The sequence below is a fragment of the Toxotes jaculatrix genome, chromosome 12, assembly GCF_017976425.1.
Source record: "Toxotes jaculatrix isolate fToxJac2 chromosome 12, fToxJac2.pri, whole genome shotgun sequence".
Taxonomy (NCBI): Eukaryota; Metazoa; Chordata; class Actinopteri; family Toxotidae; genus Toxotes; species Toxotes jaculatrix.
In genome coordinates, this window is record NC_054405.1 from 25379786 (window position 1) to 25406695 (window position 26910).

Here is a 26910-nt window from a genome sequence, read left to right on the forward strand (position 1 = left end):
TGCTCTGAAATGTTTCCAAAGAGAAGAAAACAAGTTTCGACCTCTTCTCTCTCTGCTCTTCCTGCTCTTGCTCTGTGGCTCTCGGCAGACTGTGGAAAAAGTCCATTAGCTGTTTACTTACTCCCACTTTCTCCTCCTCCACTTGTGAATTAATGTAGCGAATCACGCAGGCCGCTCTCCTCTCCTCTCCCCTCCTCTCCTCTCTTCTCCTCCGAGGGAGTTATTCACATTTAAAAGCCCATAATCAAACACCTACGCGTTAAATGGAAGGCCATTAATGCTAATGGTATACCTTGGACTGAGCCGAGATGAAACCTTGAAGAACTACAGACTATTAGGGCACGGCAAGGACTTTATCCTCCTGGAGTTGAGTCATTCACCCAGTCGGATATGTCTCTCATTTCATCTGAAGTGGCTCTTTTTCAAAGCTCCCCACCACCAAACGGCGATGAGGAGGTCAGGGATTGGAGCTGCTGGGATGTATTCACTCTCAGAAAGGAGAACAGTTCATGTTGTTAATTTCCTCACTTTCTCTTTGCAGTGTTACCATCCGTGTGTTGTGGTGCAGGGCCTGAGCCGAGGAGAATATCGATTTGTATCACGAGCTTCACCACGAACCTCATTTCAAACACAGTGGAACCTCTGACTGTCTGAACTGTGTATTTTAAATCATACTATTTTAGGAGGAAAAAAAAACAAAACAAATTGCTTGTGGAAATCTGTGGTCACTCCTGTACCAGTGTGAGCAGCCAGCTCACTTTGGGATCCATCATTTCCTGCCAGGGAGGGTCACAAACATTCAGCCTTTACAGATTTTATCTGCCAAATTTCACCGGCCCCGTCCATGAGTCCTTCCACGTCTCATACAGTCCCCGTAAATTAGTGAAGTAATTCCAGCCTCCTCAGGCGGGCGCTCAAGGGTCTGCAGTGTTTCCCCTGGGTTATTTTTAGGACATCCCCCTCCTGGTGTTCAGATGGTCCGGCCCGGGCCGGAGGAAGGGGAGTGGTAGGGGAAAGGGGAAATCTTCAACAATGACTTCATTAACATGATGGCACACATGACCAGCACAACTGGACTTCACTGTTCCACTACAACACTGGATATCTGACTTTTCCCTTTTTGGATTTAATTCCTCGAAAATATGTTTTTACACGTGCGTCCATCACGTCTCAGGGGTGACATGGAAGTTTGCTAAAGTTCCCTCCGTCCATGACTTCAGACCTCAGAGGCATGTTGATCACAAGTGAGTATGTGTTCAGTTACATCTCCGCAGTTGTGTTGTGCGGCAGGCAGGGAGATAATGAGAATCTCAGCTTCTCAATTCTGCCTGTTTTCTTTTTGACGACAATTGACAATTGGTGCTTGATGACATTCATTAAGAAGATGATTGGTTAATTAGCTTAACGAGTTGAAATTAATGAGGAGCCGACGGAGCCTTGATTAGACAGAATATGACTTCTGGGCTACTTCTAAAAGTCTCTTCTGGTAGTTTGCTGAATTAACTGAAGACTGACTTTTCCACTTTTTGCTTAAATGTGTATCAGCAGTTTAAATCAACGTGTAACGGGGTTGTTCTGCTCATTCATGAGGCTAAAAAGGAATCTGAAGCACTTCGGCATCGACTGAGAGTTCTTTATTGTTTGAAAGCCGTGGGCCTGAAAACACCACGAGAGCGTTTTTTGAACTGGCGGAATAAAAAGCTGTTTCTGTGGCAGGGAGAGCGTAGGAATCACTCTGAATGTGTGTGGGCTCCTTTGAAAATATGTTGGAGAGAATTGAAAATGGCATGAAATACGTACCTGCATGTGTGGAAGGACTCACACCGCTGTGCGTGAATCTTATGGAAGTTATTCCCAAACATCTGCAGTTTCGGTTTCATTGTTGGCCTTTTGTTTGTTTGTGTGTGTGTTTGTGGTGAAGTTCTCGGTGGCTTTATCGGTGACATGATTTTCTTTAACGTATCTAAACGTCTGTATTGTGGGATTTTTTGTGAAACGTTTACTGACATTTTTCTGTTTGTTATTCACGACATCCACATGTGGAAACTTCAATTAACAGGAAATTCATCCACTGGAACTGACACTTGACCTTGTTGCACAGTTTTAGTGAGATCAAGACACTACATGAGTTTCAAACCTTAGCTGCATTGCATTGTGGTCCATTTCCTCCTCAGCTCTTAGCAGTGGGGCCCCTGTGTTTCCTCCACAGTGGATTTCTTTTTTTTGAACATTAGTGTGCAGTTGAGGCTCCAGTAAGAAATTTTTGATCCAGACACCAAAACATTGTTTCTCAGTGTGAAGCCGTTGATGGTTTGATAACTGAAAGGGTTTAGTTTGGAGCAAACTACTCTGTAGGTGCTGAGAATATCTCAGCGTGGTGTCACTTTATCTACATTTTAGCAGACGTTCATAGGAAGAGGCCAAACAGGCCCAGAAAACGAGGTGCAGTCGGTGGTTTCTCATAAATAATAATATATCAGTCGACTTTTTCTCTTCAAAGACAGTTTAAGTCGAACGCTGCCCTCAGTGAGAGCCCTTCCGTGTTTGTTTCTCCTGAACAGTTAATGAGCTGCAGTTGTTTCTACCTAAATGCACAAGTGGCTCATTAACAATGAAAATTTTAAAAACCTGCAGGAAAAACCTGAAGTCTCAGATTCATGGTTCAGCTGAGAAACGTTTCAGTCCAGACTGAACAGCTCACACCTGATTAATAACGTCAAGTCCCTTTCCTTGGGAAAGGACCCAGTCATGGCTCCATTAAAAATGAACTAACTCTGAAGCTCACTAATTAACACACTGACTGTGGCCTTATATTTAACAGACAGATATGGGGGGGTGTATTGATCTTAATCTAACTCTCCACCAAGTACATTTCCCAAAATGTCAAACGGTTCCTTTAAAAATCTTCAGGAAGACAAATACTAAGCCTTAGTTTAAGCACCAGCCTAAAATCTGTATCTGAACCGCCTCTGCTGAACTACACCATCTTTTATTAAACAGATGTCAAGTAAATGTTGAAAGAAACCTGTAGCTGTTTCACATTAAAGAAACGAATTCAGATTGTTGCCGTAGAGGCCAGTGACACTCAAGCAAATTGTCCTCTCAGGTTTAGAGAAGTTTGTACTGATGAGACATCAGTATCATATAAACAGGTCAAACATGAACTCACCTGCCTGCGGAGTCACTGTGGCCGTTTCCCACTGACAACACCTGAATTCCAGCAGGTGACCAGCTGAGCCTTCAGCCTCTGTGAAGCTGTGATCCCCTTTTTTAAGCAACCCGGCTGATTCTGATCATGGAGCAGAACTGAGAACAGACCAGGTCAGCCTTTCCAAAAACTTTATTTAATTTAATCAGGCTGGTAAAAAACTACTTTTGGCAGGTAAAGTTCTCAGTGGCTGTTGGCAGGTGACCTGAAAAGTTAATTTTGGAGACTGAACCCAACAGATGAAGAGCTCCCAGATTAAAGAAAATAAAGAAATCTTCCCTCTCCATGTGGTTTAGTTTGGATTGGCCTGGAGACAGCTGGGTTTCTGCCCAGGGGCTGTGTCATATCTCTTTCTACGAAATGCCCCCGTCGTGCCTCCAGTTTTTCCTCATGGTAACCTGAGAGTGCTTATCCGAGCTCAGTGAGACCGTCTTTCCACTGGCACGAAGGCTCAGGACAGAGTGTTGTTAGCAACGGAGGGCAACAGTGCATAGGAATTATTATACTGTACCCAGGTATGAGCTAATGCAGCGTTACCTGCCAGCTGAGGTCACAGTCCGTGTGTGTGTGTGTGTGTGTGTGTGGCCTGGTCTCGTGAAATTAAATGAAAAGTCTGAAATCATTAGAATTCAAATAACACGATAAACTACTCAGTGATGGTGTTAATGTCTAATTGTCCCCCTGATTTGGACAGACAACGTTAAACTGAATCAGAGTTCCATCAGCAGAACTTAATTCATTGCTGGGTTACAGTCAACATTTCCCAGAGTCATGTCAGGACGTTATCTGACGCTTCCTGACGGCAGCTGTGAGTCAAAGATTAAAGACACAGCAGCATCTTATTTTTCATTTTAATAATTAGATTTCTTTTATATTAAAGTTCATTTCTGTGCAGCTTTAACAAGCTGGTTTGTGTTTTTAAAAGTATATGTCCAGAGACAACACAGTGCTGCATCATACACACTCAGACACACACACACACACACACACAGCGAGTCACACAGCAGACTTTTCGTGTTCGTCCCCTCCGGCCCTTCGTGACTGCAGACATCTTAACTTTCCTCTTGCCGGGCTGACTGCAGTGGACTGATGAGGGAATACTATCAGAGAAACTGTGAAAAGGAAGAGGGAAACGCTGCTCGGCGTTTTGACAGCTGACGTACCTCAGATCCTCGCCCTCAGCTCTGGATCCCTGTGAGACGCTCTAAAGCATCTCGCCCGTACTGCAAGTCGAGCAGTGACTGCACTTCATCCACCACGAGCAGCGCAGGTGTTTAGTGAGGCGAAGTGTGAAAGCTTTCAAACATCAGTTCCATATTGGACTTTCAGAAAAATGGCTGTGTGTTTGATCTTGTTTTGTTCCGGCCTCTTGTGGATTTGTTGCCCTCCACCTGAGTCTTGGGCTCCGTGTATAAGTGTCTCATATTCAGATAAAATAACCACACATATGCATCTCCAGTGGCCAAATTAAAAATCTGATTACGATCAGTCGTGGTTTTTTGAGCTACATGCAGATCAGGGTGTCCTGGTCCGAAGCTGTTCATTAGCTGCCAGAAGAGCGAGAAGCTAACGGCTGTGTATAAACTAACTCCATCGTATTGATGAACGACTGCTCTCTCACCCACACACATCATTCAGCGGTTTAACTGATCAGGGATCAGATAAACGCTGCAGCAGCTCAGAGCCGCTCCTGTTTGACTGTATGTGTGGAATTCCTGAAGCCTCTTTTTCCTGCCTGACAGGAAGATCGACGTCTGATTTCACTGTAATTTCAGAAAAGTTGCCATTTCACCGGGGAAAGATGAGAGCTGGGTGCGGGTTCGATTAACGAGGGAGGATGTAAATAAGTGTAAATAAGTATTGAGTGATAATGATGATTCGTAACCCAAAGTGTTGTGGAAAATCTGACTTCACAGTCCACACTGTGAAATCAGCCTCACGAGGAATAAAATATATCATCACATCAGTCAGTTGTTCTTTTCTCTTGAAGTAATTAAAAAAAATGAGATGAAAAAAATGTTTAATCCCTAAGTTACTGTCGTTAACGTGAGCAGTAATTCTGTTTGTCCAGGTCTTTGGTGTCTCCACAAACATAAACACCCAGACACAAACGGTCCATCGAGCACGTAAACCCACCATCCCCAGTTCCTCTCAGCGTCCAGGTACACGCTGTCCAGCTTCCTGCCGCTGGGAGGGTGGAGAGGCCTAATCACACGTCCAAATCTCTTATCAGGGCCCAGAGGGGCCGAATCACAACTTCCTCAGAGACAGAGTCGTTTGGAAAGGGAAGAGGCCGCTGCCTGCTGTGGCCACACTCAAACCCAGGAGCCCAGTAGATACCATCACTTACGTAAACGCCGCGCCGAGTGGAGCGGGGGCCCCTGAAAGTGGCAGCTGAAGTCAGTGACCAAACATGCAGGCGGAGCGTCAAGTTCATTGTTGTGTCTGACAGGTGTAGAGTGTTCTGTTCCTCTCTGGAGTCATAATTCATGGAGTAATTAGGTCAGGTATGTGTTGGGCTGACTTACTTTCTCCTCGTTTCTCAGAGAGCAGAATCTGTGTGTGTTCATTGCAGCTTCGTTTGTCCACATCGAACGTAGCTCCGTGCTCAGACAGTCCCAGGATTTCCTTCTTCTCACTCCTGTTCTGTGGGGTTTTGTTTCTCAGATCAGTGGTTAATTACGTGTCCGGCGGCTCTGATGTCATTCGGTCGGTTTGTAGACAACATGAGCTTTCATGATAAATACACAACACTGATTTAGGAGGATTATACACAATAGAGTTGAAGGTTTTCACAACATAAAATGTGCCACAAAGACAACTATTGTCTCGACAACAGGACAAGTTCCATTATCTGAAGCAACAAAGAGGCTGCAACACAAATGTGTCGCTGTGAACTTTCTGTTTGAAACTACAGATCCCAGCAGCGTTGGGTCATGATGCAGCATCTTTAGCAGAAACTCTGGGGCTGACCTGAGTTCAGTTCGCTCTCCATGCAGAGGAATCTTTCTCCTCTCAGCTCTGTGATATGCAGGTTGATCTTCGGCTGGTAAACACAAACGCGCTGTGTGCGGTTTACTGATCGTGGCTTCCAGGATTTCTGCGTTTTGATGTTGAAACTTTTCGTTTGTCTCGCTCCCGCTCGGAGACTGCAGAGACGCCGAGTGCAGCTTTAGCATCCAAACACCTCGTAGCCTGTTAGGAATCAAAGAAAAGCTGCTTCCTCTTCTGTTTGCACCCTTTTAACTCATATATGTGTTATGGCTGCAGTACAGCTGTAATCCATCTTTATCCACGACTGCCCTGGAGTGATTTGGATCTGAATGCTTTACCCAAGATAATTTAATAATATACGTTGAGTTTCCCGGCTAAGATTTTCCCTGCAGGCTTTAGGACTGTAACCTCAAACATTTTCAGCAGAAGCCTCCTCTCTGAGCTCTGAGCCACTGTTGCCTTAAAGCAGGAAGTTTAAAGTGTTTGAAGTGGAAAACTGGTTTAAGTGGCATGAGCCTTTAACTTGTGACCCTCGAAGATGCAAAACGGGACGAAGTGATGTCGGTGGTGAAAAAGCAGCGTGGCGAGTTCATGGCTCGGAGTCTGGTCGATCCACATATCCCTGGATTTACAGAACCTCTCACGGACAAGTGCGACTGCCGCTCTGCAAGCACACTTGATCCCTTTTCTATCTCAAATGTCACATCCCCATCGTGACGCCGGGAAACAGGCTCAGAGCTCTGATGTTTAACCAGCAGGTTATGCGAAGGGTCAGGATATACACACTTATGATAATTCCTCTGTACTTTACCATCCACTCTTTAATTTTCGTTGCCTGCTCCTCACTTTTAGTCAGTTTTTCTTGTCTTTCCCTTCTGTCATTTTGAAGATTGCCATATTTGCTGACCCCCCCCCCCCCACCCCCCCATGTTTACATGTCTGGGCCATCTGCTTTGTGTCACGCTGTTCTCCTGACCCCCGGGGGCATCTGGGGAAATAGCGAGACCACATCATAAGCCGAGTTTCCATCCTGCTGTCAAGTGAATTTTAGGCAAACTTTTGAAAAGTCAGAAAAAAACTAAACAAAATGTGAATTAGGTGCCTTTCATTCATCTTAGCTGAATGAATAAGTAGGCAGTAAAAACACAACCAGCAGACAAGAAGTGTTTGAAGAACCGATCAGTCATGGCCAAACTGCTGTTGTTGTTCTTTAGTGTCGGCTAATGTTGGCCATATTTCATGCTGTCTGAATATGAAAACAAGAAATGCCCTTGGCAGTATGCTAACCACGACAGGCCTCTTATGCACGGAGAGAGCAGGTTTAACATTTCAGGGAGGACTGTGGTGGACAAATATTTTGAGACCCCTCAGAAAATCCACATCCTCTTCTGAGCTGCGGGGTCGTACTGAGAAAATTATTTCTGCTTATTGTAAATGTTCTGGATCAACAAAACATTTTCAGCCTCAACTGAGAATTTTTTTTTCCATCTCCAGCCTTTTTTTAATACTGTGTGTCAGTTTCCACAAAAATACTCGACTGCAGTGGAGACTAACTGGTTGTGTTTGTGTAAATGCACCGACATATAATCTCCTGTGCATGCATGTGAGCATGTATCTATTCCTGTTTCTTGTCGGTGTAAATTCTTACTGAAATTTGAATTCTACACTTTTTCGTGAAACAGAATTTGAACTACGACTCTGAAGCTTCTGAGCGTAATTTAGATAAAAACCATTTCTGGACATACATGTGGAGATGTGTCTGAGCTTCAAGAGTCAACTCAAAGTGTGTTTCCCATGGCAACGGTCAAGGACCAATCGTGCTGGGAACTCTGGGACTGTAGTGATATTATAAACTAAATTACAGCACTGACGTTGTATAACCACAGAGAAATTAATAAAACCTCAGAACAAACCAGAGGGATGTTAATGCACATTTCTTAGAAAAAAAATCCATTTAAGTGCATCCTGTTGAAAAGCAGCATGTAGAGGATCAGTCAGCATCAGTTCCTCACACTGCTGACACTGTGTGCAGCATGAAACCATCAGTGAAACCTGGTTTCCCTCTTTCTTTCTCTTTGGCTGCATGTTGTTTGTCTTCATTAGTTCAGGTTTGAACAAATAATAGTGATGTTAGCAGACAGTCTGTCTTCAAATCACACAGAGTGAGAAATCTTAAAATCAAATCTGACTGTTGATACTGAAGCTGTGGGTTGTGGCTGGACGTTGGTTAATCTCTGCTCTGGCACTGGAGAAAGACAGAAGTGAGGACGCCTGCAAAGTTCAGAATATTAATTTTATCTCAGTGTTGAACTGAAGCCATGTTGGAACGTTTGCTTTTTCAGGGGTATCACCAGATGATGAGTAGCATGTGAGAACTGTCCATCCACAGCAGCAGTCTCAGGGAGTGAAGGAGGGCATGTGGATAGAAGCTGAAAATGAGGGAAACATGAAAAAAAAAAAAACTTTTTTCCCTCTCTTTTAGATGCTCCCACCCCCACTCAGCCAATTAACACTAATTAAAATGGCCTGTTTGGCCTCACAGATAATTAATAGCCTGTATGTTCCTCAGTTTTTCTTTCTCAATGTGTTTTTTTTTTTTTTTTTACCCGAATGCAAATGTAATTAAACTTCATAAACAGACGACTGATTAAGTGCAAATATTTGCCCTCTTAGCGGGCGGAGCATGACATGATTATAATTGAATCAAATGCTGTTTTCCTTCTCGCTGTTTGCAGAGATTGAAGCCAAGGAGGCCTGTGATTGGCTGCGAGCGGCCGGCTTCCCTCAGTATGTGCAATTATTCAAAGGTAAATATGCGGCTGTTGGTGTAATACTGTTCCACGCAACCTGCAGAGTCAACTCCGAGATGATTCCACGTCTCAGGCAGCGTCTTACTGTGTCATTTGTCTTGTTTGTCTGTCAGACTGCAGGTTCCCCGTTGACATCGAGTGGGCGAAGCGTGATCATCACTTCCTGGATAAGGATGCTCTGGATTCACTCTGCAGGTAAGACACACACACACACGCACACATACAGTTAACTGTGTTTCCAAATGCTACGCAGGCAGAGTGGACACAATAATGTGAACAGCTTGATGCACCAAAAATACAACAAACATTTAAATAGAAATGACAGCATTCCGTTTTTGTTCATTCACTGTGAGGCTGTGGTTTGAACTGCAGCTGTTTGAATGATATTAAATTATATATCATATTTACAAAATGCCCAAAATCTCCTGCTTTTCCAGAGTTCCAGAAGCTGTGCACGTTAGAATAAAAAGAATATATTTAAAAGATGTGGAGGGCTTCTGTCAAACTGGGAACCAAAATATTTTTTGATCAGTTACTATAATAATGTATTCACTCTCTGTGGAGGATTCTCTCCATAATATAAGTGTTGTCATCAGTGGCAGTAAAGCTCAGTGGTGATGATGGAAGGGGAAGTGCTGCTCTGTCTTTTTCATTATAAAACTCTGAAGAAGAAGTTTGACATTTTGAAAGACAGCTCTTCACACAGCACTGTAACATGATGAGAGACGATGAGAGAATGAAACTGTGAACTGCATGAAACGAATGTGTTTAACAGGTCAGTATAATTTCAGATGACACTGCCAGTCGAACCACCATGTTCCTTTCTTCTTCCTATTTCAGGAGATTAAGCACTTTGAACAAATGCGTGGAAATGAGGCTCGAACCGCGAAGATCAAAACGCAGGGTGAGTGCTGAGAGTGAACACCGAGAAACTCAAACACAGCGGGACCCTCGCAGCAGCCGGAGCGGTGGGGGGGCATCACGCCATGAAACATGCTTGTTAAGCATCACTTGATTTTGACTGATACCAACTGATGGGTCCTTCTCCTCCTCCTCCTCCTCCTCTTCTTCCTTCCTCCCCTTCCTTTTATAACACAGGGTCTCTGTTAAAGATTTGTCCTCTCTAAGACCAGATCGAACTGTCTAAAATCTGTGAACTGTCCCCTTAAAGTCAAATTCTTTTTCTTAATCTACACTGAATAATTATTTTATGCTCAAAACAATCCAACCACATTTTAAATTCTAAATATAAGTTTACCTCACTCAGCAACAGTTTTTCTGCATCCTTGTATGAATTATTGAAAACATCTCTGTGTGTTTGTGTGGGTGCAGGTGTTGTGTTTGCACATTGTGTGCATGCCTACATCGCCTCTCCTCCGTGTGTTTGTATAATGAGTAACATGTCTGTCAGTCTAAACCATCTTTCTTCTTCCAGGGAGACGACTGTGATGAGGAGGACTTCTGCGCCATCAGCCCCAACTGGACCTACGACAGGCGGGCACGGCGATGGCGACGCCTGGACTCAACCATGGACGCGCTTCGCTTGACGGACAGCCCAACTGGACCCCAGGATGTGTCTCTGTGTGACGTCAGCGACCGCCATGATTTCTGCTCCATCCACAGCTCCAGCAGCACTGATAGCGAAGGCCACGACGGACATCACAAGGGTCACCGAGGACCCGCTACCATCACAGCCACCTCTGCAGTCACTCACACCAGCACCACGGACGACCAGGAGACCAGCAGGAGCTCCTCCCGCTGCTCCTCCACAAACAAGACCCCCTCCCTGGACACGTCATTCAGTGGACCCCCCTCCCCCGGTGAAAGTGGTGGAGGATCGTCCACCATGAGTCTAGAGACTGAGGTCTGTTTCCCAGACAAACCCCCGAGGAAGAAGTGCACCAGCCTGCTGAGGAAGATGGAGAGACTGAGGCTGAGGGGGACAAGTGGACTGCTCCCGTCTGGTCACAGCAGTGGCAGCCAGGCCCGGAATGTCATGTGCAGGCCGGTTCTGATCCAAGAGGAGGACAGGCTGCACTGCCCATCAAGGTGAGGACTGTGGATTGTGATCTTTCAAAAACCCAGAGGGTCAAATCACAGCATCCGGTATTTTCAAAGTCTTCAAAAAAATCTTCTGTCCAACCAGATCCAGAAATATTCCGTCTGTTGCACGGTTTACAGTTTTCCTTCTGCATCTCTAACCATATATGTGCCTTCCTGAATATCTCCAGTCTGCAGGGTGGACCCAGCAGCCGGGCGTCCTCCTCGCCCTCGTCTCCTCACACCATCAGCAGCAGCAGCAGCAGTAACAGCCACTCGGGGAGCAGCAGCACCGTCAGCACGCCCAGCCCGGTCACCCGCGTCAGGAGCAACTGCAAACGCTCTAACAGCGGTGTCGGGGTCGGAGGTGGAACGATCCGGAACAACCAGAACCACATGGGGGCAGAGGTCAGTCCAAAGGGTTCAGTCTTACCTCCATATAAAGTGGTTTGGAGAACCTGACTGAACCATTGGCCTGTTTGCAGCCTGACTGTCTCTCTGCTCGTTTGTCTTGCCCCAGCAGATTTTGTTGTACATTACAGTATCATAACATCTGATAGAACTGTTGATCTGAGCTACAACAATAACACTCAAGTTGAAAAAGAATGGGATTAACCTTTAGTCAAGCTCCTCTCTCCCAGACTGGTTATCCCTAGTTATCCCTGGTTTTCCCATTTATCCCCAGAAACACACACAGTCATGATCACAGGTGTGAATATGGATAAGAACCAGGGTTTTTGAAGGTGTTAACCCTGTAGCTGGGGTTTTCTAAAAGCGTTTCTAAAAGGGTTATAACAGAAAATGGACCATTTAACCACAGTGTTTAATATTCATAATTTAACATTCATTAAAGGCCACTGTGGCTGCAGACATTCATTTATGTTTTGCCCATTTTTAACACTGAATAGAAACAGCTTGTGTCCATTTTTAAACCATTTCACTGTGATTACATGTGACACTAAGTGGTCTGCATGGCAATAATCACCAAATATTAGTAATAATTAGCATGGAAGTATATTTTGAATAATATGTCAAAGTTTATCCAGTAGTTTCCCCCTCTGCGTTCTCTGAATTTCTGTCTTTGCCTTTTCCTTCTTGCTTTTATTTAAACTGGTTCCTGTAAAGGACTACAGGAACCAGATCAACAACAACAACAGCAACAGCAGCCATGAGAGCCTGGTCTTCCACATCCCACACGGACACAAACCAGGGACCTTCCCCACGTCCCTCGCACACAAACACACCATCCTGTCCCCCATCATCGACAACACCTCTGTCAACTGGAGGACTGGGAGCTTCCATGGTTACCGAGGGCGAAACAGTTGCCGCCGTGGCACATCATCACTGGTCGCTGGTGACCAAGACCCCTCGCCTTTGCCTTCCTGTGGTGTTGCCGTCCCCAGCCCGCTCGCCGCGCTGGATCATCGGCTGAGTATCTACGACAACGTGCCCGATGACCAGCAGCTGTCTAGAAGTGAAGGTGGCTGCGATGCAGAACGGATGGGTGGGGAGACAGAGGTGGGTCAAAGGACTGTTACTGCACTTTATACATTCTATAATATAAACAGATCATTTATTTTGTATTAGATTTACATTCATGCTGCCATCGTACAGTGGCCTGTAGGGTACATGAACAGTGGACATTGGACTTGGTGCTCATTTAATTTAATCATGAGATGGTAAGTTATGTCTCTCTGTCTCTCTCTCTCCCTCTAAGAAAAGAATAAAATCCCTGAAAATCTCCATAAATCTATAAACACTCAGGTAATTCAATCGAGGATATTGATTCTAAGCTAAGCTCTGTGTGGAGCTGGAGTGTTCCCTTATAGCCAGAAATCATTGTGTGAGTGCTCATATCAAATTCCATTTTCGATTGAGACCATACAGTCGTCTCTGACAGCTGATGTAAATCACTCTGATTCAGGTGTTATTGGAATAAAGATGGCAGCCGTGGAAATAAAAATGGACAGAAAATATTATGGAAGTCATCAGGAAATGTCTTTTAATGAACCAGTTATGTTTACCTCTGAACTTTCGCAAAATAATAATTAAAATAATAATTTGCTAAGTCCTAAAATGCATTGAATCAGTCAACAGGAGAGAAAGTAAAAAAATACATGTGATTTTTGTCCGCACACCTTTCCTCTCTCAGGTGAGTCGGCTGTTGGCAGCGGAGGACGTTTTCTCAGCTCTGGACAGTGTTTTGGAGAGAATCAGCGACCTTCAGCAGCTAGTCTCCACCTGGTCCGAAAATCTATCTTCCTCCTCCTCCTCGTCTTCCTCTTCCTCCCCTGAAGACTCACCTGTCAACTGCTCCTCAGCTGCCTCCCCCTGCCCGTCCTCCCCCAGCCACATCCACCTGGAGGTGCAGCATCCAGAGGAGGAGGAGAAGGAGGCAGAGAGCGGTGAGAAGGTACCTGTGAACGGAGAGGAGCCGAAGTCGAGATCACCACAACCCAGGAGCAGGTGAGACAGTTTGGACAGTGATACAGGAAACGAAAACTGCAATTAAATCAAGTTTTATTTGTAGAACATATCACATTTCCCAAGAAGTGTAATTCAAAGTGCTTCACAAATGTAGGTAGAGATAATTCAGGGTTACTCGAAGACTGACTGGATACTTACAGTGGCCCTGGACATTTATAAGTGTAAGCAGGATACTAATGACAGTTATGGGAAATTTATTAAGAGTGAAATTACTGAGATGCAGATACAGATAAAACGGTGAATACTGTAATTGCCTTTTTATAGTGGTGCATTTATAACTGTTAGTTGTTGCATATCTATTCTCAGATATACAGTAATAAAAAGTTATGTCGCTTAATATAAAAGCAGCCACATCATTGGTATCTTTTTTTTTTTTTTTAACTTCGTTGTTTTAATCTACCTGTACTTCTTGAACCAAACTAGCATCGTGGCTTGAGAGATGGGAACATCTGTTGGTCCAGCTCTTTGTTTAATCTAAATTACTGTTAATTAAAAACATATATTCCCCAGAAGATGAATCTTTATTACTTTGCTGATCCCCTGACTGTTCATCAACAGCAAGTCAGAAAATCTACTGCAGCACAAAGCTGACAGAGAAACATGTGCATGTTAGCATGTTAACTGTCTGTGATTGTGTTAGCATGAACATGTTAGCATGCTTTATGCTAAACATCGGAGTATTAGTATTCATTTAACATGCTACATGTTGGCATGTTCCTGTGCCATTGCTAAGGTAGCCTAGCATGCTAAATTTGGCTGCGTTTGGAGCTGGTTATGCTAATGCTGGGCCGTAGGCTGAGTCTGACAAAGCACAGCTCGTATGTGATGTGTTAAAAACTGTCTGTGTGCACACTCATCTGTATGGACTGCTGTGCTTCTCAGCAGAGTGAGCCAGCAGCTGCACTGGTCCAGCGAGCAGAGCCTGCCCTCTCTGCCCACCACCTGTCCAGGGGTGGAGAACCAGTCTGTGTCCCAGTTCCTCCTGCTGCAGAAAGTCTCCCTGCTCAAGCTCACCGCTCTCATGGACAAGTACTCCCCATCCAGCAAGCAGGGCTGGAACTGGTAAGAAGTGGGAAGGGACAGTGGCTCTGGGAATATTTGGATGGATGATTTTATGCTGGAAAATAAATGTGAGGGTTCAGCAGAGGTTGAGGACAGAGTGAGCTGAGGTGTGAGGACCTGAGAAACAAAGCTCGGTGAAAACAACAGTATTGTTGGATTCTTGGCTCCTGCACACCTGCAGAGAGAAACTTCTTCAAGGAAACAACTGTGGAAAGGAGGGCAGGTGGGCGGGCAGGGGGTAAATATTTCAGGCAGCCTATTTAGAAAGTTCATTCATTATTCATGGCTCAGGTGCAACCTTGCCTCAGCTTAAAAAAAAAAATATACAGAGCAGCAACATGATTCAAGAGGAATAAACGCCCTTCCAGAAAACCCCAGGAAGGACTGCTGATGCCTCGCTTTGGGTCTGTAAATCAGAGGGGAGTTTGATTCTGTCATGCTTTCTGTTTGCTGCTTAACTGTTGAGGATTTGTGGGTTATTTAAGGCAACCTCTTTCCTCAAACGGTCACACCGTGTCTCTCTCGTCCTCTTCACTCTATCCATCTCAATCTCTGTTCCGTATTTACATTCCTCTTTCGCTCTCAGCAAACATTTCAAAGATCCCCATGTGCAGAAGGTGGTCGAGGTCATCGGTAAAAACGTGTAACGACCCTGCAGAGAAAAACGCTTGGAAATTGTTTTGAATTCAAGTTCCCATCATGAAATTTTGCAAGGAACTGTGAAAGCTGGCTCTTTTTAGGCACACTCACCCTGAGCCCGTGTGGAGCGCTTCATTTAAATTCTGAATCTTTCTCCACGAGTTCAGTTCAGGTGAGAAAAATAACCTGCTGAACTCCACGAAATAACAGCACCAAGATGGCGATCAGGTCCCTGTCCCCTTTGAAAAAAGGCCCATAATGCACCAGTTTGTGATGTCTGGAGTTAGGACCAGGACAAAATAAAACCCTCTCTACACACACTACTTTTTTAAGTTAGAGATTTAGTTTTTGTTGTCATCGTTATCAAAATAACTGACAACAAACACAAAGCACCTCAATTTTCAGTTCATCCATCCAGTTACAAAAATTTGAATTCAGCAGAGCCACTGCAGGCCCGCTGCTCATAAACTTCCCCAAACCCATGAATGAAAAGAAATTTTGAATCTTGTTTATTTTTCAGTTTCTTTTGTAAACTTTCAGTCTAAAAATAAATAAAAATCTTTTCTGCACATTACCCACCAGCCCCCTTTTCTCAGTCTCTCCCCCTCCTATTCTATCGCTTCTAACTTCTCAGTGAGCATTTATTCAGACATTTGCAGGTCAAGATCCGTCCAGGAAAAACTCCTGAAAACTTTAAAACGTTCAGTTACTGAGCAGACTGATGAAGCCAGAGCCAGGCTAACTGTTTCCCTGTTTCCAGTTCAGTGGAAACTGCTGGCTGCAGCGTTGTATTTACTGTTCAGATATGACAGAGGTATCAATCTTCTCATCTAATTCCATCCAAGAAAGCAAACAACCATTCCCTTAACTTTTCGGCCAAATTTAGTCCAGTCAACCAGTACATCTCATGTCTTGTGGACTGGAAATCCCCCAATTCAAGCTTACTGGGTTTGCAGCAGCATCGGTCCCTGTCATTCTGGGTTTGTAATGTCCTTATAGCAGTTGGACATTAGGCCAGTGAGGCTATTACAAACCCCAAGAGGCATCTCTTTGAATAACGTGTTTGCAGACTGTCAGGCTCAAGCTGTAGCTTGTTCTCATTGGTTGTTTTCACTGCACTTATTATTGACATGCATGGATTTAATGAGATCAGTGTTTTGCCTCCCACGCCGTGTTTTTGGAATAAGCCCTAATGCAAAATGGAGCCAAATTCATTTTTAAGAATAATAAAACATTCAGATTCTGTTTATTTACTACTTAATGTGCTCTGAGTAAACACGTGACCTGCTCGTTTTATGCTTTGGTAGAAAACCAATTTGTTTTTTGCCGAGGGTGTTATAAACAATGAGATAAGGATGAATGTGGCAACTGAGCATCGAACAGAAAACTCTCCTGAAATTACTCTTCATAGATATTTGTCTTTAATTTTCAGGATCAGACGTGTTCAGGATGAACGTGAAAAAGCTTCATTGAGGTTTCCGGTATTTTTCAGGTTTGCTGTGTTTTGGCATTTCAAGCTGTTCCATTTTACAGAGTTTAAACTTCAGTGACTCACATGAAACGGAGGGAAATTAAACAGAAATCACGTCAGAACTCACCTCTGAGGGAACAGGAGTTTTAAATGAGCACAGACTGTGAGGTGCAAATGACTTGCTCTTGCACTAATTATGTGAACATCATGTGCCTCCACCTCATACTGGATTATGTGACAGTAACATAACTTAGGGATATTGTCCTCTTTTATTCGTCTCGCAAAAAAATGACAGAAAAGTTCAGGAAAGTCATGTTAGCGTCTGTGAAGCGAGGGTAGTTTTTAGGCTGGTTTGGGAAAAGCATCAGTCATTGTGGCTGTAATCATAGTGTGCAGAGCAAAGCCAGTGTTTTCAATGGAGACAACGACTCTGTCTCTATGGGAGACCATGTGAGCCGCAGTGGTACACACACTGTTTGAATGAGTAACCTTAGGCCTTTCTCAGGATGTGCTTTTGTCTGCACTCGTGTCCTTGTGGACTCGTGAAACATCATCAATTCAAAGTCTGCATCTCACCAAGTACAGTTCAAATGACTGGAAGAATGTGAGACCTACAACTGTCCATGTCACAAAATTAAGTTTTGGTACTTTCTCAGGCGATAACGTCACCATTTAGATTTCTAGTATGTTTTCAGTTTATCCAAATCCAGTGTCAGTAATGCCAGTTTGCTCTGACGTTTTCTGAGATGTGAGAACAGACCGAGGAGAACAGTCTTACCTTTTGGTAATTTACTGCTGGCTCTGCAGGGTTTGAACATTTAATTCCTTTTGGAAGAAGCATTTTAGTGTGAGTTGAAATCTAATATCTGTTGCTCCCACATTAGTTTGTCTGAAGGTTCATGTTTTTATTTGACAGTTAACATTGTACGGCAGAGCTGCCTCTGTGGACTCTGGGGTCCTTATATGTATAGATCTCACCACATTTCAATTAAGATGAACACATACTGTAAATACTGTATGACTGAAAATGAACACATCTGTGATAAACTTTATTTTACCTCACAGTAAGAATGAAAGACCTATCTTTTGATTGCATCTGTCGGCACAGTTAAACCTCTGATGACTCAAATGTATAAATCTAAACCGACTGTAACACTGACACAGCTCAAAAGTGAGTTTATTTTTTAAAAATCAGAGACATGAACACAGTAAAAGTGTTTTCCTATCACAGCACTGTCAGGCCAAATGCTCCAGCAAAAAAAAAAAAAAAAAAAATCCAACAATTAGTTCAAGTCTTGTCATTTCAATGATTTAATCACCAATGCCAAAATGAGTACTTGATGATTAAAAACATAGCAATTAGCTGCTGATTGGAGCAGCTGATACTCGTCGAGGCACTTTCCTCAAAACAGCCAGTTTGTTTCCGAGAGCCGCCGATAGATGTTGAAGATAAACCAGAGGGATGGAAAGAGAGCTGAAAAGCATTTAGAGTGCACGTGTGGGACCATTTTCTCTTTGTATGTCTGTACTTTGCTGAAAGTTTCGGGGCGGACGTGTTTTTATAGCTTTTAGGACGGTGAGCCAGTAGAGAAGAGGTTTTGTGACTAATTGCTGGAGTGCTTCTGGTCTCTTTTGACTATTACAAGCCTGCAGTTTTATCCTGGGTGCACTCAGCCCTACAATTTTCAGAAAAGAAAAAATCAATCAATCAATCATCTTTTCAAATTTCAGAAAAGCAAAGAGGTTTTATTTTTTCTTGTTCCAAAAGAAAAAGAGTCAGTCCTGGGTTTTTGGTTCCTCTGGAACAGACAGTAAATGTCCATGAAAAAAATAATCAGTCAGAGGTTTTAATGGTTAAAGGTGTGGTGTTAAAGCTCATAAACATGAACACAGTAATTCAGAAAGTCCAGTCTCTCTCTGTTCACTGTCCGTAGTTTCTCCATTTCTATGTGTTTTTCCTGCAGTGCTGATCTGAATGTTACACACGCTTCAGCATCGCTGGGAACTTATGTAATCAAAAAATGTTTATTTGGCTCTTCCTTCAAAAGAAAACAGATCCAGCAGCAGCCAAGTGGAGCGTTTTTTTTTACACTTGACTGGTTGAGCTTACAAACTCCCAGGATGTTTACAAATCAATTTTTCAGCATACATTAATTTCCATATGTTTTCCCTTTACATTTTTTCACTCCCGATACCTGAATTTGGATATCTGCTGACACAGATACTCCGATACCAGATCTCTGTTTGCTTTAATATTATTATTATCATTATTGTTGATTTTATGATGCTGTAATAAATTTTATCTACAGGCAAGTATATGTACAAATGTATGCGTGCAAGTCCCAAAAGGCAACTTGAGCAAGGTCAGAAAAACAGGAAATCCTGTTAACAGTCAACATTTATTCAATTCAAGAGATACCCATAAAGGGTAACCTTCTTTTAGACTACCCCTCTCCAAATAAAATAGAAATAAAAAGGGATGCTTGATCTGATCAGCACAAATTAAGTATACTGGCTCTTGTAGCAGCAACGAATCAAGCTTTTTCCAAATCTCAAATATCCTGAGGGCCGGAAGCTCACTCACGGTTCATTTTCTTCCTGCTGCACCTAGAAGGGACATCAGATCGTTATTGTGTCCCGCTTTGGTTTATCATTTGTGTGTTAAAGTTCATAGAGCGACTGATGCTAATGCACTAGCCCGTCAATAGGATTCTCCATATTATGTTAGCATTGAGCTCATCGCTTCCGACCCTCAGTACAACAGCTTTGCAAACACTTCACGTCCTGTCTTTCTCTGTTGTGTTTCTAGTGCAAAAATATTTCCACACAGCGGACATGTGCTGAAAAGCTGGTTAGCCACACTGCTGCTCAATGCTCGCCTGCTAGCTAGCTGCAGAGCAGCCGGCAGGGAATCACTTGTGGAGTCATTTCAGCAGACAACATTAAAGCACAGACATGGTTCATGGATCAGAAATCTAATGTATGTCTCTGTCGCCTACAGGACTGTTCCTAAACTACCGAGGAAGACCAAGATGATGGAGGTGAAAGGCCGGCGGGTGTTCGGGGTTCCTCTGCTCCTCAGCGTCCAGCAGACAGGAGAGCCGCTTCCCCCCAGCATCCTCAGGGCCCTGGTCTACCTGAGGACCGAGTGTCTGGACCAGGTAATGACACCAAGGTCATACAGAGATTTTAGAAACACTCTGATGAGCATGACAAGACACAGTGAAACCTTTTAAAGACCTTCTAAAATAATTTTGAGGTAATGTCATCCAGTATTTTTTTTTTTTAATTTTTGTTTCATCTTAAAATTTCAGGAAATTCAAAGACCATTTTAAAATAATAATAATAATATTAAAATATTTAATTGCATTGTGCTTTTTGTGATACAGTAAATAATACTCCAGAGAATGCAGAAAGTCATTTAACTGAAACGAAAATAACAGTAATTTTTGTTGTGTGTGTCTCAGGTGGGACTTTTCCGGAAGTCGGGGGTGAAATCTCGGATCCAGTACCTCCGTGAGCTGGTGGAGTCTGACCCTGAGGGGATTTCATATGATGGCCAGTCCGCCTTTGACGTCGCTGACATGGTGAAGCAGTTCTTCAGAGACTTGCCTGAACCCATCTTCACCAGCAGGCTCTGCGAGTCCTTCCTCCACATCTACCAATGTGAGCAATTCCTACTGTTACCAGCTTTAACGATAACGACCCCTCTGCTGTGAAATTCACTGCTCACCTCGACAAATAAGCAGCAAAGTTTTAATAAAACACCGACAACAGAAAACAGAAGAGCATAGGACAACATAGGAGCTGTTGGGATTTTTTAGAATAAAAACCCTGTTAGGCGATAAATGCTTTCTGTCCACTGTTAAGTCCTAGAAGGTCTTTAATTTGAAACGGTTGCAGGAAATGTTGAGTTCAGCGAACAGAAGACAATCAGAGAGGCAACCGCACTTTCTAACGTATCTAATGACTTTATTTATATCTGGCTTTTTAATTAGAGCCACCAACAAATCAGTTTGCTAAGATGCTGTTATGTTTATTAGTATAAGTGTTGTACTCTGATGTTTTCCTTCAGCGCCCTCTCTCACATTTTTCTTGTTAAAGTACACGTATGAAACGTATGAGCCAAAGCTTCAGTAGCACATATTCCACCCAAACTGAAACAGCGCAAATGTATAAATGTACAGTTTATAAATGACTTAATACTCTATGTGTACAGTCTGAACACAACTTTAACGCAGAGTATTAGCAAGTTGTAACGCTAACAGTACATATGATAATTATGCGGACATTTAGCATGCTAGCACGGCATGCTAAATGTCAGCATGTTAACAAACGATCATCAACACACATTTTATCATTGTAGCTGTGACACGTTAACATGCTAGCATTAGCATATTCACATTACGCATATCCAGTCTGGACAATACAATGCTGGTAAATGATTTGAATAATCAAACGTATAATGTTACATGCTAATGATGGTCATTTTCCAATGAATACAAAGACTTTATATCACTGGTGAAATATAATCTATTACAACGAAGACTTATTTGGCTTTATTTTCATTGTCAACAATTTTGGTCTTGACAGAATGATGTAAACATTAACTGGTGAACTTTCTGCCTGCAGATTTTCCCAAAGATCAGCAGCTGGATGCAGCTCAGGCCGCCATCTTGCTGCTTCCTGATGAGAACAGGGAGGCTCTGCGGACGCTGCTCTTCTTCCTGCGGGACGTGGTGGCCTGTGTGGAGGAGAACCAGATGACTCCGACCAACATCGCCGTCTGCCTGGCGCCGTCTCTCTTCCACCTCAACACCCTCAAGAGAGACGCCAGTGCGGCCAGGTGAGCTGAGGCCACAGACACTGTCAGGAAAATAATGAGTCGCCTACAAAGGTTACCCACTGAGTTACACTGAGAGTTATTTTGATTTTAGTCTGTTAATTGTCTTGTACAGGCTTAGGTTCAGGAGTTTTTCAAATGACGGAAAATTTTATTTCAGGATACACAATTTCAAAATTGGTGAAAATTTTTTTTTACCTCAAAATGTCATAAAAAACGTCATAGTATAGTAATGCGTTTTTTTCGGCCAAAAAAAGTCAAAAATTTTTTTGACCTCAAAATGTCATAAAAAACGTCATAGTATAGTAAGGCGTCAAAATCGGGCAAAAAAAGTCAAAATTTTTTTTGACCTCAAAAAGTCATAAAAAACGTCATAGTATAGTAAGGCGTTTTTTTCGGCCAAAAAAAGTCAAAATTTTTTTTGACCTCAAAAAGTCATAAAAAACGTCATAGTATAGTAAGGCGTTTTTTTCGGCCAAAAAAAGTCAAAAATTTTTTGACCTCAAAAAGTCATAAAAAACGTCATAGTATAGTAAGGCGTTTTTTTCGGCCAAAAAAAGTCAAAATTTTTTTTGACCTCAAAAAGTCATAAAAAACGTCATAGTATAGTAAGGCGTTTTTTTCGGCCAAAAAAAGTCAAAAAAATTTTTGACCTCAAAATGTCATAAAAAACGTCATAGTATAGTAAGGCGTCAAAATCGGGCAAAAAAAGTCAAAATTTTTTTTGACCTCAAAAAGTCATAAAAAACGTCATAGTATAGTAAGGCGTTTTTTTCGGCCAAAAAAAGTCAAAATTTTTTTTGACCTCAAAAAGTCATAAACAACGTCATAGTATAGTAAGGCGTTTTTTTCGGCCAAAAAAAGTCAAAGAATTTTTTTGACCTCAAAAAGTCATAAAAAACGTCATAGTATAGTAAGGCGTTTTTTTCGGCCAAAAAAAGTCAAAATTTTTTTTGACCTCAAAAACTCATAAAAAACGTCATAGTATAGTAAGGCGTTTTTTTCGGCCAAAAAAAGTCAAAGAATTTTTTTGACCTCAAAAAGTCATAAAAAACGTCATAGTATAGTAAGGCGTTTTTTTCGGCCAAAAAAAGTCAAAATTTTTTTTGACCTCAAAAAGTCATAAAAAACGTCATAGTATAGTAAGGCGTCAAAATCGGGCAAAAAAAGTCAAAATTTTTTTTGATCTCAAAAAGTCATAAAAAACGTCATAGTATAGTAAGGCGTTTTTTTTCGGCCAAAAAAAGTCAAAATTTTTTTTGACCTCAAAAAGTCATAAAAAACGTCATAGTATAGTAAGGCGTTTTTTTCGGCCAAAAAAAGTCAAAAATTTTTTGACCTCAAAAAGTCATAAAAAACGTCATAGTATAGTAAGGCGTTTTTTTCGGCCAAAAAAAGTCAAAATTTTTTTTGACCTCAAAAAGTCATAAAAAACGTCATAGTATAGTAAGGCGTTTTTTTCGGGCCAAAAAAAGTCAAAATTTTTTTTGACCTCAAAAAGTCATAAAAAACGTCATAGTATAGTAAGGCGTCAAAATCGGGCAAAAAAAGTCAAAATTTTTTTTGACCTCAAAAAGTCATAAAAAACGTCATAGTATAGTAAGGCGTTTTTTTCGGCCAAAAAAAGTCAAATTTTTTTTTGACCTCAAAAAGTCATAAAAAACGTCATAGTATAGTAAGGCGTCAAAATCGGGCAAAAAAAGTCAAAATTTTTTTTGACCTCAAAAAGTCATAAAAAACGTCATAGTATAGTAAGGCGTTTTTTTCGGCCAAAAAAAGTCAAATTTTTTTTTGACCTCAAAAAGTCATAAAAAACGTCATAGTATAGTAAGGCGTTTTTTTCGGCCAAAAAAAGTCAAAAAAATTTTTGACCTCAAAATGTCATAAAAAACGTCATAGTATAGTAAGGCGTCAAAATCGGGCAAAAAAAGTCAAAATTTTTTTTGACCTCAAAAAGTCATAAAAAACGTCATAGTATAGTAAGGCGTCAAAATCGGGCAAAAAAAGTCAAAATTTTTTTTGACCTCAAAATGTCATAAAAAACGTCATAGTATAGTAAGGCGTTTTTTTTTTCGGCCAAAAAAAGTCAAAAAAAATTTTGACCTCAAAAAGTCATAAAAAACGTCATAGTATAGTAAGGCGTTTTTTTCGGCCAAAAAAAGTCAAAAAATTTTTTGACCTCAAAAAGTCATAAAAAACGTCATAGTATAGTAAGGCGTTTTTTTCAGGCAAAAAAAGTCAAAATTTTTTTTGACCTCAAAAAGTCATAAAAAACGTCATAGTATAGTAAGGCGTTTTTTTCAGCCAAAAAAAGTCAAAAAAATTTTTGACCTCAAAATGTCATTAAAAACGTCATAGTATAGTAAGGCGTCAAAATCGGGCAAAAAAAGTCAAAATTTTTTTTGACCTCAAAAAGTCATAAAAAACGTCATAGTATAGTAAGGCGTTTTTTTCGGCCAAAAAAAGTCAAAATTTTTTTTGACCTCAAAAAGTCATAAAAAACGTCATAGTATGGTAAGGCGTTTTTTTCGGGCAAAAAAAGTCAAAATTTTTTTTTACCTCAAAAAGTCATAAAAAACGTCATAGTATAGTAAGGCGTCAAAATCGGGCAAAAAAAGTCAAAATTTTTTTTGACCTCAACAACTCATAAAAAACGTCATAGTATAGTAAGGCGTTTTTTTCGGCCAAAAAAAGTCAAAATTTTTTTTGACCTCAAAAAGTCATAAAAAACGTCATAGTATAGTAAGGCGTTTTTTTCGGCCAAAAAAAGTCAAAAATTTTTTTGACCTCAAAAATTCATAAAAAACGTCATAGTATAGTAAGCCGTTTTTTTCGGCCAAAAAAAGTCAAAAATTTTTTTGACCTCAAAAAGTCATAAAAAACGTCATAGTATAGTAAGGCGTTTTTTTCGGGCAAAAAAAGTCAAAATTTTTTTTGACCTCAAAAAGTCATAAAAAACGTCATAGTATAGTAAGGCGTTTTTTTCGGCCAAAAAAAGTCAAAAATTTTTTTGACCTCAAAAAGTCATAAAAAACGTCATAGTATAGTAAGGCGTTTTTTTTCGGCCAAAAAAAGTCAAAAAAAATTTTGACCTCAAAAAGTCATAAAAAACGTCATAGTATAGTAAGGCGTTTTTTTTTTCGGCCAAAAAAAGTCAAAAAAATTTTTGACCTCAAAAAGTCATAAAAAACGTCATAGTATAGTAAGGCGTCAAAATCGGGCAAAAAAAGTCAAAAATTTTTTTGACCTCAAAATGTCATAAAAAACGTCATAGTATAGTAAGGCGTTTTTTTCGGCCAAAAAAAGTCAAAAAAATTTTTGACCTCAAAAACTCATAAAAAATGTCATAGTATAGTAAGGAGTTTTTTTCGGCCAAAAAAAGTCAAAGAATTTTTTTGACCTCAAAAAGTCATAAAAAAACGTCATAGTATAATAAGGCGTTTTTTTTGGCCAAAAAAAGTCAAAATTTTTTTTGACCTCAAAAAGTCATAAAAAACGTCATAGTATAGTAAGGCGTTTTTTTCGGGCCAAAAAAAGTCAAAATTTTTTTTGACCTCAAAAAGTCATAAAAAACGTCATAGTATAGTAAGGCGTCAAAATCGGGCAAAAAAAGTCACAATTTTTTTTGACCTCAAAAAGTCATAAAAAACGTCATAGTATAGTAAGGCGTTTTTTTCGGCCAAAAAAAGTCAAAATTTTTTTTGACCTCAAAAAGTCATAAACAACGTCATAGTATAGTAAGGCGTTTTTTTCGGCCAAAAAAAGTCAAAAAAATTTTTGACCTCAAAATGTCATAAAAAACGTCATAGTATAGTAAGGCGTCAAAATCGGGCAAAAAAAGTCAAAATTTTTTTTGACCTCAAAAAGTCATAAAAAACGTCACAGTATAGTAAGGCGTTTTTTTTTTCGGCCAAAAAAAGTCAAAAAAATTTTTGACCTCAAAAAGTCATAAAAAACGTCATAGTATAGTAAGGCGTCAAAATCGGGCAAAAAAAGTCAAAAATTTTTTTGACCTCAAAATGTCATAAAAAACGTCATAGTATAGTAAGGCGTTTTTTTCGGCCAAAAAAAGTCAAAAAAATTTTTGACCTCAAAAACTCATAAAAAATGTCATAGTATAGTAAGGAGTTTTTTTCGGCCAAAAAAAGTCAAAGAATTTTTTTGACCTCAAAAAGTCATAAAAAAACGTCATAGTATAATAAGGCGTTTTTTTTGGCCAAAAAAAGTCAAAATTTTTTTTGACCTCAAAAAGTCATAAAAAACGTCATAGTATAGTAAGGCGTTTTTTTCGGGCCAAAAAAAGTCAAAATTTTTTTTGACCTCAAAAAGTCATAAAAAACGTCATAGTATAGTAAGGCGTCAAAATCGGGCAAAAAAAGTCACAATTTTTTTTGACCTCAAAAAGTCATAAAAAACGTCATAGTATAGTAAGGCGTTTTTTTTCGGCCAAAAAAAGTCAAAATTTTTTTTGACCTCAAAAAGTCATAAACAACGTCATAGTATAGTAAGGCGTTTTTTTCGGCCAAAAAAAGTCAAAAAAATTTTTGACCTCAAAATGTCATAAAAAACGTCATAGTATAGTAAGGCGTCAAAATCGGGCAAAAAAAGTCAAAATTTTTTTTGACCTCAAAAAGTCATAAAAAACGTCATAGTATAGTAAGGCGTCAAAATCGGGCAAAAAAAGTCAAAATTTTTTTTGACCTCAAAATGTCATAAAAAACGTCATAGTATAGTAAGGCGTTTTTTTTTTCGGCCAAAAAAAGTCAAAAAAAATTTTGACCTCAAAAAGTCATAAAAAACGTCATAGTATAGTAAGGCGTTTTTTTCGGCCAAAAAAAGTCAAAAAAATTTTTGACCTCAAAAAGTCATAAAAAACGTCATAGTATAGTAAGGCGTTTTTTTCAGGCAAAAAAAGTCAAAATTTTTTTTGACCTCAAAAAGTCATAAAAAACGTCATAGTATAGTAAGGCGTTTTTTTTCGGCCAAAAAAAGTCAAAATTTTTTTTGACCTCAAGAAGTCATAAAAAACGTCATAGTATAGTAAGGCGTCAAAATCGGCCAAAAAAAGTCAAAAATTTTTTTTACCTCAAAAAGTCATAAAAAACGTCATAGTATAGTAAGGCGTTTTTTTCGGCCAAAAAAAGTCAAAAATTTTTTTGACCTCAAAAAGTCATAAAAAACGTCATAGTATAGTATAGTAAGCCGTTTTTTTCGGCCAAAAAAAGTCAAAAATTTTTTTGACCTCAAAAAGTCATAAAAAACGTCATAGTATAGTAAGGCGTTTTTTTCGGCCAAAGAAAGTCAAAAAAATTTTTGACCTCAAAATGTCATAAAAAACGTCATAGTATAGTAAGGC

At 40.6% G+C, this 26910-nt stretch overlaps 1 protein-coding gene across 2 annotated transcripts in view; it reads left to right on the forward strand.

Moving 5' to 3' along the window:
- Nucleotides 1-984: 984 nt before the first annotated feature.
- Nucleotides 985-26910, forward strand: part of si:dkeyp-23e4.3 (rho GTPase-activating protein 7) — a 79258-nt gene continuing 53332 nt past the window's right edge. The window contains exons 1-12 of one of the 2 annotated variants that reach the window (XM_041051406.1): nt 985-1244; nt 8938-9009; nt 9126-9207; nt 9853-9916; nt 10448-11061; nt 11244-11460; nt 12178-12570; nt 13205-13518; nt 14425-14601; nt 19713-19872; nt 20179-20377; nt 21344-21557. In XM_041051406.1, coding sequence (XP_040907340.1) covers nt 1211-1244; nt 8938-9009; nt 9126-9207; nt 9853-9916; nt 10448-11061; nt 11244-11460; nt 12178-12570; nt 13205-13518; nt 14425-14601; nt 19713-19872; nt 20179-20377; nt 21344-21557 — 2540 coding nt within the window. In that variant the 5' untranslated portion in view covers nt 985-1210. Of the gene's footprint in view, nt 1245-8937; nt 9010-9125; nt 9208-9852; nt 9917-10447; nt 11062-11243; nt 11461-12177; nt 12571-13204; nt 13519-14421; nt 14602-19712; nt 19873-20178; nt 20378-21343; nt 21558-26910 lie in introns of both variants that reach the window. The other variant, XM_041051405.1, reaches the window with a different exon arrangement.